Raw genomic sequence first — 11,349 nt, 5'->3', positions numbered from 1 at the left:
AACAAAATTAACAACTATGTTCATTAATAAAATAAAAATTTTAAAATAAATAAATAAATTTATATTATTAAATTTAATAATCAATCAAACTCTATAAAATTTTTAAACAATCAAATAAATTTAAACTGAAAACTCGATAATATCTAAATGAACCAATCTCAAGCCAAATAAATTTGAACCAAATTCAAGCTTGTAAAAAAACATAATTTATTTTGCGCTTTTATACAACTTGATTTAATTTGCATTTTGTATAATTAATTTCTCCAATAGAACGTGCCTATCTATAAATTAGGAGTTTATTTTTATAAAGTATTCATTTAACTCCTAATTATGTTCGAAAATTATAACATATTAAAAATTTTAAGCAACTAAGACAACTTTAAAATTTTAAATAATCTTAAATAAAAATTTAAAAAAAATTCCCAACCACTTTCATTAGGCATCTTCAATGCAAAGCAAAGAGTTTTATCACAAATAGACAAGAAAGTGACTAAAGAAACATAAATCTCTTAGAACAACAACAACCAAAAAAAAAAAAAAATCCTATGAAATACATGCAAAACAAGATGAATTAGTTTGTTTCAAAAAAAAAAAAAAAAAGTTTGATGCTGCTACTGCAACAGAATTCTTATACAAGTCAAACATCAAAAGAGAGGACTTCATGTTCCTTCTTGGTTTTTCCTTTCAATCCAAACAACACTCATCTCCTAAAAGGGCCAGAAGTCATCACCACCAGGCTTCTTCACAAAGATCTGATTGTACTCGGGCCGTGAAGTCTGAAAAGGAATCAGAAAATTGTCATGATAACTCAGAAATATAATCGACGCAAAGACACAAGTCGAATCAAGAAACTACGAGTTGCTTGACTTTCAAATTGCTTTATTTTCTTCCACCTATTAACAAGGAACTAGTAGGCAGTTTGGACTTGATTCAGCAGAGGATATGCGTAACTAACAACCTACTAGTGTTTTCCCCAACATTACAGATTTCAATCAAATGCAATATCTGATCTTGTTGTATCGTAACTATCTGAGGTGGTGGAAGACAAGGATCTTGAGTCTCTCACTTGTCAGGAAGACAAGACAAGGATTCCCTGGGTGTTGTAATCCATGGGCAAAAAGACAAAGCTCAGAGGGAAACTACTTCAGTTGAGGCTAGAGTTGAAGTCTCTCTTTTTAAGACAGGCAACCCCTCTATGGTGCGAACAGTGGAATGACAATTGTTCTCCAAGTTGCAACGGCCTCCTCAGTAGAATAGTAGCACTCAAAATTCTATGGCCTGCTGAACCCTTTCACGCCTCAAAATTCAACCAGAGAGAAGATGCTAGATTACTTTTTATCTTTTGAGTGAATGGAAATGTAAAAGGGAAGTTCCTTTTATAGGATGGAGAGACACCACAAAGAAACAAATGAATGGGTATCTCTTTATTCGAATTCGAATAAAGGATGGAATCAAATGAAGAGTTTAAACACCCTGCATGGCGGGCTTTCCTATCATGCTCATATTCAAGCTCATGTCTTATCCAATCGTAAATTTGCCGAGACATTTCTCTATTACTCAACTAGCTCATTTTTGGACATTAACTTTTCATTCATCCAAGAAATTGATTTTATGATATTCTACTTGCAAAATAGATCATACATGTCTAACACCATCCATTATCAAATAACAGATTTTACTTAATCTTGCGAACATCAATTTCCATAATATTCACTCATTTGGTGCCTAATGTTACTAGGATTTCATGAGAGTTTAATTAAAAATCCTATTTCCTTAGTCGATCAAAGATATGAGAGAAGGCCTATGCTCCACACAAATTAAGACAACACATTGCCAGAGAGATAGTGATACACAAGATTAGTGATATAAAGTCATCAAAAGAAAAAATAAATAAATAAAAGATGGAAGATAGACAACACACCTCCTGTGGTGAACACAAAGAATGTATGAATAAGAAATCACAGATATGCATATTAAACCAATAAGAAATCTAACTGTGCAAATAAGAAATCTCAAACGTTTTAAATGATGAATTAGGTGCATACTTATAACAGCCTTTTTCATTTCATGTGCATTTGCTCCCCTCAATATGCAAGAAAAGAGGTTCAATAAAGAAATACTCATCTAAAAGTAACATATTCACTTGTTTACTAGAAGAAATATGAAAAGGATACATGGATGATCATTTTACATTTCCATTTTATTCTAAACCATACTAAGTATTTTTTAGTACTAATGTTTGATTTCACACAACCAACACTATATTATCTCAAGCAATGATAGCAACCATGAAATGCAAACTTTAAACTTCAAACTTTTATTTAATGTCTCTCTACTTATGTTAATCCAGCACCTAGACTAGGAAGATGCCAGCACTTACACATAAATCTCCTTACACTCTTGCAAATTATCGTGCCCTCTTATAACCAAAAATCTCCTATATACCATTTCTTTGTATCAATTTTTTTTTTCAGATTACCATCTCCAGTGTATGATCGTCTGCTTACTTTTTCTATTTTGAATGACCTAGGCAAGAATATTATTTCAACAGTGTTGAAACAATAAAATATCTAGACAAAAACAAAAGAAAAATTAACAGTAGGTACAAGTTTCTGCTTATGTAATTTGAGATAGCCTTTTTGACAGAAATACCTGTTGTAATTACCAAATAACAAACGTCTCATGGGAAGAATTATGAAAATATTAAGTGTGAAAAAGTTGTATACTGAGTGTTGGATCCAGGGATAAAGGAAAAGCTGCAAAATATGGAAGTGTATGTTGAAAAAGTTGTACACCAAGTATTGGATCCAGGGATGAAGGAAAAGCTGAAAATTGTACCCACTTGTGTAAATGCCAGTGACTGACTTCCCAGTTTTAGTTACATGCTAATTGGGCTTCTGCTAAAATTGTGATGGATGAAAGGTTCTACGTTTCATATAGTTTTGGTCAAAAAAAATAATAATATGGTTGAGAAACTTCCATTTTACCCCTTGTAATTTACTTTTTTTTAATAACCCCTACACTTTCAAAGTTAACATTTTACCCCTAAAATTTAAAACTTACCAATATGCTCCATCCACTGTTAACTAATAACGAAGCTAATAATTATGTGAATTATGCATGGTAGAAGAATGTACCGTATGTTGATTTGCAAATCATCTTGCAATTTAAAAATCAAAGATTTTGATTATTTTGAGCTTGTCAGCACCACTAAGGTGTTAGAATCTTAGAGACATATATCAGAAGTTTTTCTTGCCCAACAAAAAGTATTTTTGATAAAAACATCAACTAGCTAATTTGCAATTTAGCTTATGTGGAATTTCTGATGGTGTAAATTTATTTGAAAATCAACTTGCGATCTAAAAATTAAAGATTTTGGCCGAGCTTGTCAGCACTTATAAAGAGACATATCAGGGGCTTTTACCCAACTTTATACTAGTTTCTATCAGCAAACTAAGCACCCCTTATCAAAGGGAGACCTTATCACTCTTCTCATGAGTGTGCCATATCTAACAGGTACCCACAAAGAGGCAAAACAACTGGTGATAAGCAAAAATGCATCCATTCTTGTTCTATATTTGATCAAATAAAACCAAAACCTCCTTTCTTCTTCCAAATTTTCTATCTTCTCATTCATTTCCAGTGGAACCCTCCTACCTTAACTCCTTCCATTCTATCAATGAGTTACCTATAATAATTCACAAATCTGAATTGACTAATTGTTCTTTGATAGCATTTGCTCTTGCAGAGATTTCTCAATTTCAAAATGGCTTGCAGACTTGGGTAAAAAAAAAAAAAAGTGGTATGCTGTAAAGAACAACTTAAGTTAGTCCCTACCAAATAATCAGAAATCAAAGCACGCAAATCAATGCACAAGTTGATTAAAACATAAAATTGAAAAAGTCTACCTAAAGGTGATTATTACACAAGAATAAACATGAAATGGTGAACACTATTAATCAAATACGTGATCTAGAGTGTTGGCTCTAAGGGAGTGGTAGAGCGTCAACCTATATGTACATGGGTGGGGCTTTGGCTCATTTATATATTCTCAATTAAAGCTTTGACCAAGTGCATGCGGTAGACCTATATGCATCAAGGTGGAGCTTCTGTTGATTTACATTCTATTATTGATGCTTTGCCTTACGGATAAGATGATACATTTTTGTAGGTAGTAGTTTTGGCTATAGGATTCCCCTAATGTAACATATGATGATTGACAATAACATAAATATAATGAATGATGATAACATACAGCTAGATATTTGTTGATAATATAAAGTTGGATAATTGGAGATAACTTAAATTTGCTAATTTTATTTGAATTCTTTCGGAAGAGACATGCATTCCACAATGCATGTTTGCGTTTATTTCTTTGTTCCTTAGCCTCTGGATTTGCATTGTCAATGGAGACCAGACATCGAGGTGGTTTGATGTAGTTTTGTAAGGCCTCTTGGAGTTGCTAAGAGATATCTGAAGACACACGTCGAAAAGTGATTACTTATCTAATTATTGTTTTACTTTTATCTCCTTTAATGTAGTATCTCCTTTTCAAAATCAAACATGTTTTTCTAGTTCCTATAAGAAATATACTCCAATGTCCTTGCTTTGTATTATAACATATTCCAATGCAATCAACAACTATTTCTTGTTTCAAAAGAAGTTCAATAAACAAAGTTTATCTTTATCTTGCACATGTGCTTCTTTATGATCATGATATAGGTGGTTTGTAGGACTTAAATTATCTGCCCTTTCTGTGTGTATAACGGAATTCTCTGGTCTGTGAAAATGGAAGATAATATCGAACATATTTAACACGGTTGCCTACAGAAAACATGCTTTTGACATTCATGAGAGTGAAATTTTATAACATTTCCCTATCAGAACTGATCGATCAAAAGAACTTCGATCTAATCCTGCAATCCGAACAACGTGATTTATATAGATCGACAAAATCCACAGGATCGTAGACTACAATCTACGGAAATTAGGTAGGATTACAGACTCACCAGATCCTTGAAAATTAGGAAGGCGATAACGAGGAATAGGAAGAAGAGGATCTCGAACTCTGCGAGCCTAACGAAAGCGAACACCGATCTCACCGCCCTCGTCAGCAAGGGTTCCCGCCGGACTGCAGCTCCGCCGCGCCTCTGCATCGCAAAACCCAGAGATCAATCACGGCGACCAGCGATCGGAGAATGATTCGGGAGGAAAAAGTATCGAAGCTTCGAATCGGAGGAAATTAAATTAAAATCTCCCTCTGGGAAAAGGGAATTTACCGCAACGCGTTTAAAGTTTTTATTTATTAATTAATTAATTTTTCATATCCCCATTTTAAATTTTAGTTTCAAATATTTCATAAATTATTTTGCCAAAAATTAAAAAAGACATCCATTGGCTACTAGGATTCTAGGAATGTTAAAAATAGCACTCATTATATTTCTCATTTAGATAATATTTTTATTTTAACAAATCTATCGTAACTATTATAATACAGATTATTTTTTTTTAAATTTATCTCTAGGGATATGTTATAACAGTAAAATACTCCAAAAAAAAATCAGAATTCTAATTCTATTAAAACAATTATTCTGAAAGTCAACTTCTTCTAGCGTGCATAGGATTTATTCGTTAGATGAACAAACTTGCAATTGCATGAAGATTGATAAAAAAAAACATATATCTTGCAAATTGACGATTCTCCCTTCAAAATTGGTGCGAGACTATGTTAGAGAGGAAAAAATTATCATCAAATGGCACAGCACTAAATGTTTTATCCTGATGTTTCCGCAACTTGAATTCATGATCACAAAGTTATACATCACAAAGATAGTAACTTTACCGTTGCACAAAGCTCTCACATGACAAACAACGACAGAGGATTCAAGTGACTTGAGAATTGCAATGATCACCTAGTTGATACCCATAACAGAAATCGTGTGAATGGTCATATAGACTGACTTGCACGTCCATAGTTGATATTTGTCAAGAGGAGACACAACAATCCCATCAATATTGAAATATCGTCTATGAAAATTGATCACTTGATTGATCTCTCGACAATTTAACAAGCAGATGGCGAACAATTCCTTTTTTCACTTGTTTTCTTCACTAGGATCAACAGCTACGTTGAAGCCAGGAGGAATGAACACTATGTCATCCCACTTCGACGAGGAGTTTTCCTGCACACATTGTAGCGAGCACTGAGATTTTGTCGGTAGCAACAGAGCTATGTGAAATATGCCACCTGAAAACTCACCTTCATAGCAGCAATTATGTCCTCTAGAACTGAAACCTTCAAGTAAACACACAGAAAGGTCGATCCACAGAAGAAAATAGGAAATTTAATTCCAAACTATTCCCAAAGTTGTAAGGAGTACCTCAATGTCTCCCTTCCTTAAAGCAGGATTTAACTTTCCTTTGCTGGCGGGATGCTCTGCGTAATGAGTCGTCTAGGTCCTCCTTAACAACAGTATGTTGATTACATATTTTACAGTGACTACAATTATAACAAAGAGAAAATTATTGAGTGACAATCGATCACCTTTCTGAAGAAAGCTGGACGATATTTCTTGTCTTGACTCTTCAAGACCAAGCTCCTTGACTAAAAGGACAAAATATAGGCCATTATACAAATATATTATTGAAAGGAAAAAAAATGCTTCATTTGATTGAAAACGAGCAAATTTTCAGAAGCTTTGTGGGTTTTGAAGTTGAAGACATTAAGAGGAATGGTGAAATCCCCATAAACTGTACCATGAAGTGTTAAAACAGTATTAAAAAAATATATCAATAAATTCTATTTGCTCGTTGAGAGTTTATAATCTACTAGATTTCATTTGCAAACCACTGAATTTCTCGTTGGGAGTTTATGGTGAAATTCCCATAAATTGTACCCCATTCCATTTACTTCCACTATAGAAGCGTCAACACTAAAGTCACCCACCACCATTAAAGACATGACCAACCACTAAATTTCATTGCTCACATAGCATCTACTTCTACTTTGAATCCAACCTTTGAATTAGATCTTGTTAGTGTTCTCTAGAAAGATATTCATAGTTGTTCCACCTCTCATTCTATTTTTTATCACCAAGCTATTTTACGTTTATTTTTCTTTGGCTTCACACTCTCTTCTTAATGCTAAAGCACTTTCACATCCAAGTAGAGACACATTAAGGTCTATGAGATACTAGCATTACATTGTTATCTTACATAGGAGTTGCTACCTATCCCTTGTATTTGCATTGTAGGTTAAAATGGGTATTATTGGCATATGGATTAGTTGAAGGCTTAATTAGTAGCTAAAAAATGCACTTGGGTTTATGGCGTGGATTGCTTAGATACTTTTTCCTATATGGCTAAGATCACTTCAATCTGTTCATTCCACCTTAGCATTCATATTTCAATAGGTCCTTCACCAGTTAGATATTATGAATACCTTTCTCCACAGCTAATCACAATCACATGGAAGAAGTATACATAGAGCAAGCTGAGGATTAGTTGCTTAAGGGGATAGTGATCTTATGTAAAGTCTATACAGTCTAAAGCAATTCCATAGACTATGCTTTGGTAACTCTCATCTTCTCTCCTTCGTTGGGACAGTCTCTACACACGAGTTTATCTAGTTAAGACAAATGAGGAACAAGTTGAGACATACTCTAAGGCCTAGAAAGCTGCACTGTGATATCCAAAGTGTGAAGCGTATAGTTTCTAATCTAGCATATGGAGATATGGCAAACCACACAAAGACTGAATGCCATTTCATCAAAAAGGAGCAATGCAATGAAATTATGACATCATATGTGAGCTCCAACGATCAATCAGTTAATTTTCTAATGAGTTCTTAAGAGGTCCTAGGATCTAGGATCTAGTATGTATGTAACAAGCTAGGTTTTTATAATATCATTAGCTTGAGATAGTGTTAAGTGCCTACATGTAAATACTAGTAGTGCCTAAGTGCAACTACCATATATTACAGAATTAAATTGCAATATTAAACTAATGAATAATGTATGAAAAAGATTTTAGAGGAGAAAAAAAACTAAGAACGATTTTGCATGTTGAGACTCAAGGATTCAATTAAAGTAAAGTTTAAAATGAGCTAGTTAATATATAACATCAAAGTGCAGCATGCCATCTAAAGGAAAATAAGGAAATGGAATCAAAACGATTTAAACAGGCCTTATTTCCAATCGTACTAAATAAGCCTATGATTTATTGATAGAAGCATCATACAAGTACATTGCACCAAACCATTGAAGATGCAAAACAGTAGGGGTGAATAAACTGGCATGTATTTGAGGATGCAAAGTTGTCATGTTGAGGCTGATAATAGTAATAGGTAAATTAGAATTAATTTACAAAAATTTAACAGCAGATATGCATTTATTCTCAAAGACTAAATTACGAAAAGAAAAGAAATTGATTGCAAAACCAAAATTTGTAAAGCATTATTATTCTGTCATGACAAGATGTGTGAAATGGCATAAATCTTTCCACAACTTCCCATATCATCTGAAATGCTATGAAGTAGTCAATATCATCAAGGATTAGCAATAACATAACCTGATAATACATAAATCTACCAAATCACATGGATATCGATAGCATAAAAGGCATAAGTTGAGAGCATTAAAATTAGAACCTGAAAGATAGGAACACCAGGAAAATCATATACAGGATGCCCTTCGTACTCCTTCACCTGCAATATAGATTCCATCAATCATGACTAATGAAAAAGGATACAATCTTCAATCATATACAAAACAAAAATATATGCAAATTCATAACCTCAGACGTTGTAGATTTTGTTACTTTCCAACAATATTAAAGCCATAAAGCTTTATCTTGTCAAAAGAACAAAAATATAATAGTAGCTAAAAAAATTGAAGACTTGACATACAATTGGTTGAAATTCATACATAGTTAATAGTTTAGCCCCAGATTGCTAGATATTCCTTTGGAAGTTTGGAAGAGTTTAAGAGAGCATCATAAAATCATGATAAACTATTTGATAAAATTCTAAGACAGAAGATGGTAAAGAAATGGAGAAAAGGTCATTTAGTAGCTAAAGTGGATTTTGGAAGGGACCATATACGACACATGTAATCTACGTATGCAATGAAACAACCTTAGTTCATTAAAAATAACTTAAACTAAAGCAAATTGGCTTGAACCCCTAAGCTATCTAGTTAATAGTTTGTAACTTATAAGTGTCAACTTAAAGAGTTGTTTTGCAAATAATAAATTCTTTACATAATATAAATATTTTAATATTTTATACAGACCTTGCATGCATTTGCATACTGCATATGTGTTATGCAGTGGGTTTGACTATACATTGCTTGAATGTGTCTTTTGAAACTTAAAATTTTGCTAATTTGCAGCTTAACCGAATCTTTTTACACAAGATGTGTCAGTGGAGTTGGTCCCAAAGGATCACATCTTCGAGATAATACAGTTTTGTCTATTTCCCTATGAGTGGAGGAGAATAAAATAGAGGGATTGGGGAATCACTTTACCAAGGAAGACCTGGATTGGGTTTGTGGAGAGGACATAAAAGGGAAGTGAAGAGAGAATCTGTCAGAGTTGTTGTTGGGGTAAGGAAGAAAGTGACTATTACACTTGTTGGCGTCTATGTCCGCGATGAGTGTGAATGGGGAGGGACATGACAAAGAGAGGGAGAAGATTATTGCTTATGCAAAACAGGGAAACAAGGATCGCTGGCTATATTTGTGAAGGATGAGAGAGCGACCAAAGAAACATGGGGAGCAGAGAGGCTATTGCACAACAAGGGGGGTAATTTAGACCAAATGTGCGAGAGAGGGAGTGCATAGGTGACAAAAAAAAAAGGGGAAGGAGGGAGGGCCTTGTTGGGGTGGAAGGATGAGACTAATGCACGATACATCAAGCTGGTGTTGAGAAGGCAGTGTAGCAAGCAAGAGGAGAATACTCCATCCAAGAAGGCTCTTGGAGTTGGGAAAATACAAAGAAAAGGCAGTTTTTTCAAAATTAAATATCCAGTATGTTTATAATTTTGTAGGGAAAAAACGGCCATCTACTATTAATTGTGTTCCCTTGACTGATTATTACAAACAGGAGAAATAATAACACTCTCTCCCAAACAATCTAGGGCCGGTTACATTGCTTCCCAACGAGCTAAGAACTTGTTTTAAACGATGAGCAAGTTCATACCTTAATTGCGTTTGCAATTTGTGATGAATCAGGTAGAAACCTCAAGGCAACTCCATCGACCTTAAGCTGAAAAACCTGCAAGCTTGTCGAATCAGGCAAACATCCAAACAAAAATGAAGTGATGAACTTCAATACACCTGAAGCAAACGGCAGCACGAAATTCCAGAACACAAATAAAATTAAGGAGAAGTATCAGCTTCAAAGAAAAGGAGGGGAAATGCTTTCTTCAGTGAAAACCAAAGAATCGAGATAAAAGAATCTACACAACTAGAAATGAAAATTTCCAACGACTCAACTGGGAAAGTCCAGAATCGTCTCACCTTATTGAGGGCCACAGGGACCACCTTGGCTCCCTGCCGCATGTTCACATTCATGGATCTCATTTGCTCCAGCAGCGCCTCGGCGTCCTCCTCCTTGAAGCACAACAGCCCCAAGTTTTTGCCACTGCGCACGCCGGAGACGAGAACGAAGTCCTCCTCGGCGTTGCTGAGGGCGTAGACGGGCACCCCGGCGAGCCGCTCCTGGATGGCGTCCATCGACAGGGTTTTGTCTCGGCCGGCAGTGTCTTCAGGGAGAGAAACACTGGCCCAGGGACCCGGCGATGAGGGCGAAGGAGAGGAAAGTCCGTGGAGGAGGGACTGCCGCGCTCGGTCGGCGAGGGTTTGGACGGCGGAGTGGAGGCGGATTCTGAGGGGAGAGGAGTCGGAGAAGAGGGAGTTGATGTGCGATTGGATGGTGAGGAAGAAGGGATTCGGTTCGCTGGGAATTGACGAGGACGACCGCGACGACGACGGCGGCGGCGGCGGAAGGTTTGGGGGTTTAGGCCAAGGGAACATTTTTTTCTGCGGGCGTTCGATGGAGGAGGAAACGGCCGGCATTGCTGTTGTAGGCTTTGGCTTCTTTTATGCGAGGATTCGTGGAGGAGTGATCTGAACCCTCCGTTAATCTTGTGGATGGATCAGATTAAAAAGAATTTTTGAAATTAGGCATCTACGATCTATACAAGCGGCGGGATGGCCGGTTCAATCGTTTAAACCGACACCGGTTATTAATCCGGTCCGATGATATAAAAATAACACATTTCAATTTCAAGGCAAATTATAATAGTTCAACTCGCTTGCTAGGGTTAGTTTAAGTCAACCTGCTCTTCCC

General features: G+C 35.5%; 2 protein-coding genes across 2 annotated transcripts; both read right to left on the bottom strand.

Annotated features, from left to right (window-relative positions):
• Nucleotides 1–563: 563 nt before the first annotated feature.
• Nucleotides 564–5,247, bottom strand: LOC141820073 (uncharacterized). Its single transcript, XM_074707357.1, has 2 exons — nucleotides 5,010–5,247; nucleotides 564–776 (listed from the first exon to the last, which is right to left on the bottom strand). Exons 1-2 carry the CDS (start codon nucleotides 5,154–5,156, stop codon nucleotides 708–710), a joined length of 216 nt encoding a protein of 71 aa, XP_074563458.1. The 5' UTR covers nucleotides 5,157–5,247; the 3' UTR covers nucleotides 564–707.
• Nucleotides 5,248–5,935: 688 nt separating this feature from the next.
• On the bottom strand, nucleotides 5,936–11,060 carry LOC141820031 (protein TIC 22-like, chloroplastic). Its single transcript, XM_074707311.1, is given in 8 exon segments — nucleotides 5,936–6,182; nucleotides 6,260–6,295; nucleotides 6,381–6,419; nucleotides 6,421–6,462; nucleotides 6,545–6,604; nucleotides 8,648–8,704; nucleotides 10,198–10,272; nucleotides 10,518–11,060. Coding segments are annotated over 8 exon segments (912 nt in total). The 5' UTR covers nucleotides 11,034–11,060; the 3' UTR covers nucleotides 5,936–6,095.
• Nucleotides 11,061–11,349: the final 289 nt, after the last annotated feature.

The sequence above is a fragment of the Curcuma longa genome, unplaced genomic scaffold, assembly GCF_044706935.1.
Source record: "Curcuma longa cultivar G26 ecotype Majalengka, Jawa Barat unplaced genomic scaffold, ITB_CL_G26_1.1 utg2646_np1212_2152390_RagTag, whole genome shotgun sequence".
NCBI lineage: Eukaryota > Viridiplantae > Streptophyta > Magnoliopsida > Zingiberales > Zingiberaceae > Curcuma > Curcuma longa.
The sequence above is the reverse complement of the archived record's forward strand: the minus strand, read 5'-3'. Positions and strand labels throughout refer to the sequence as shown.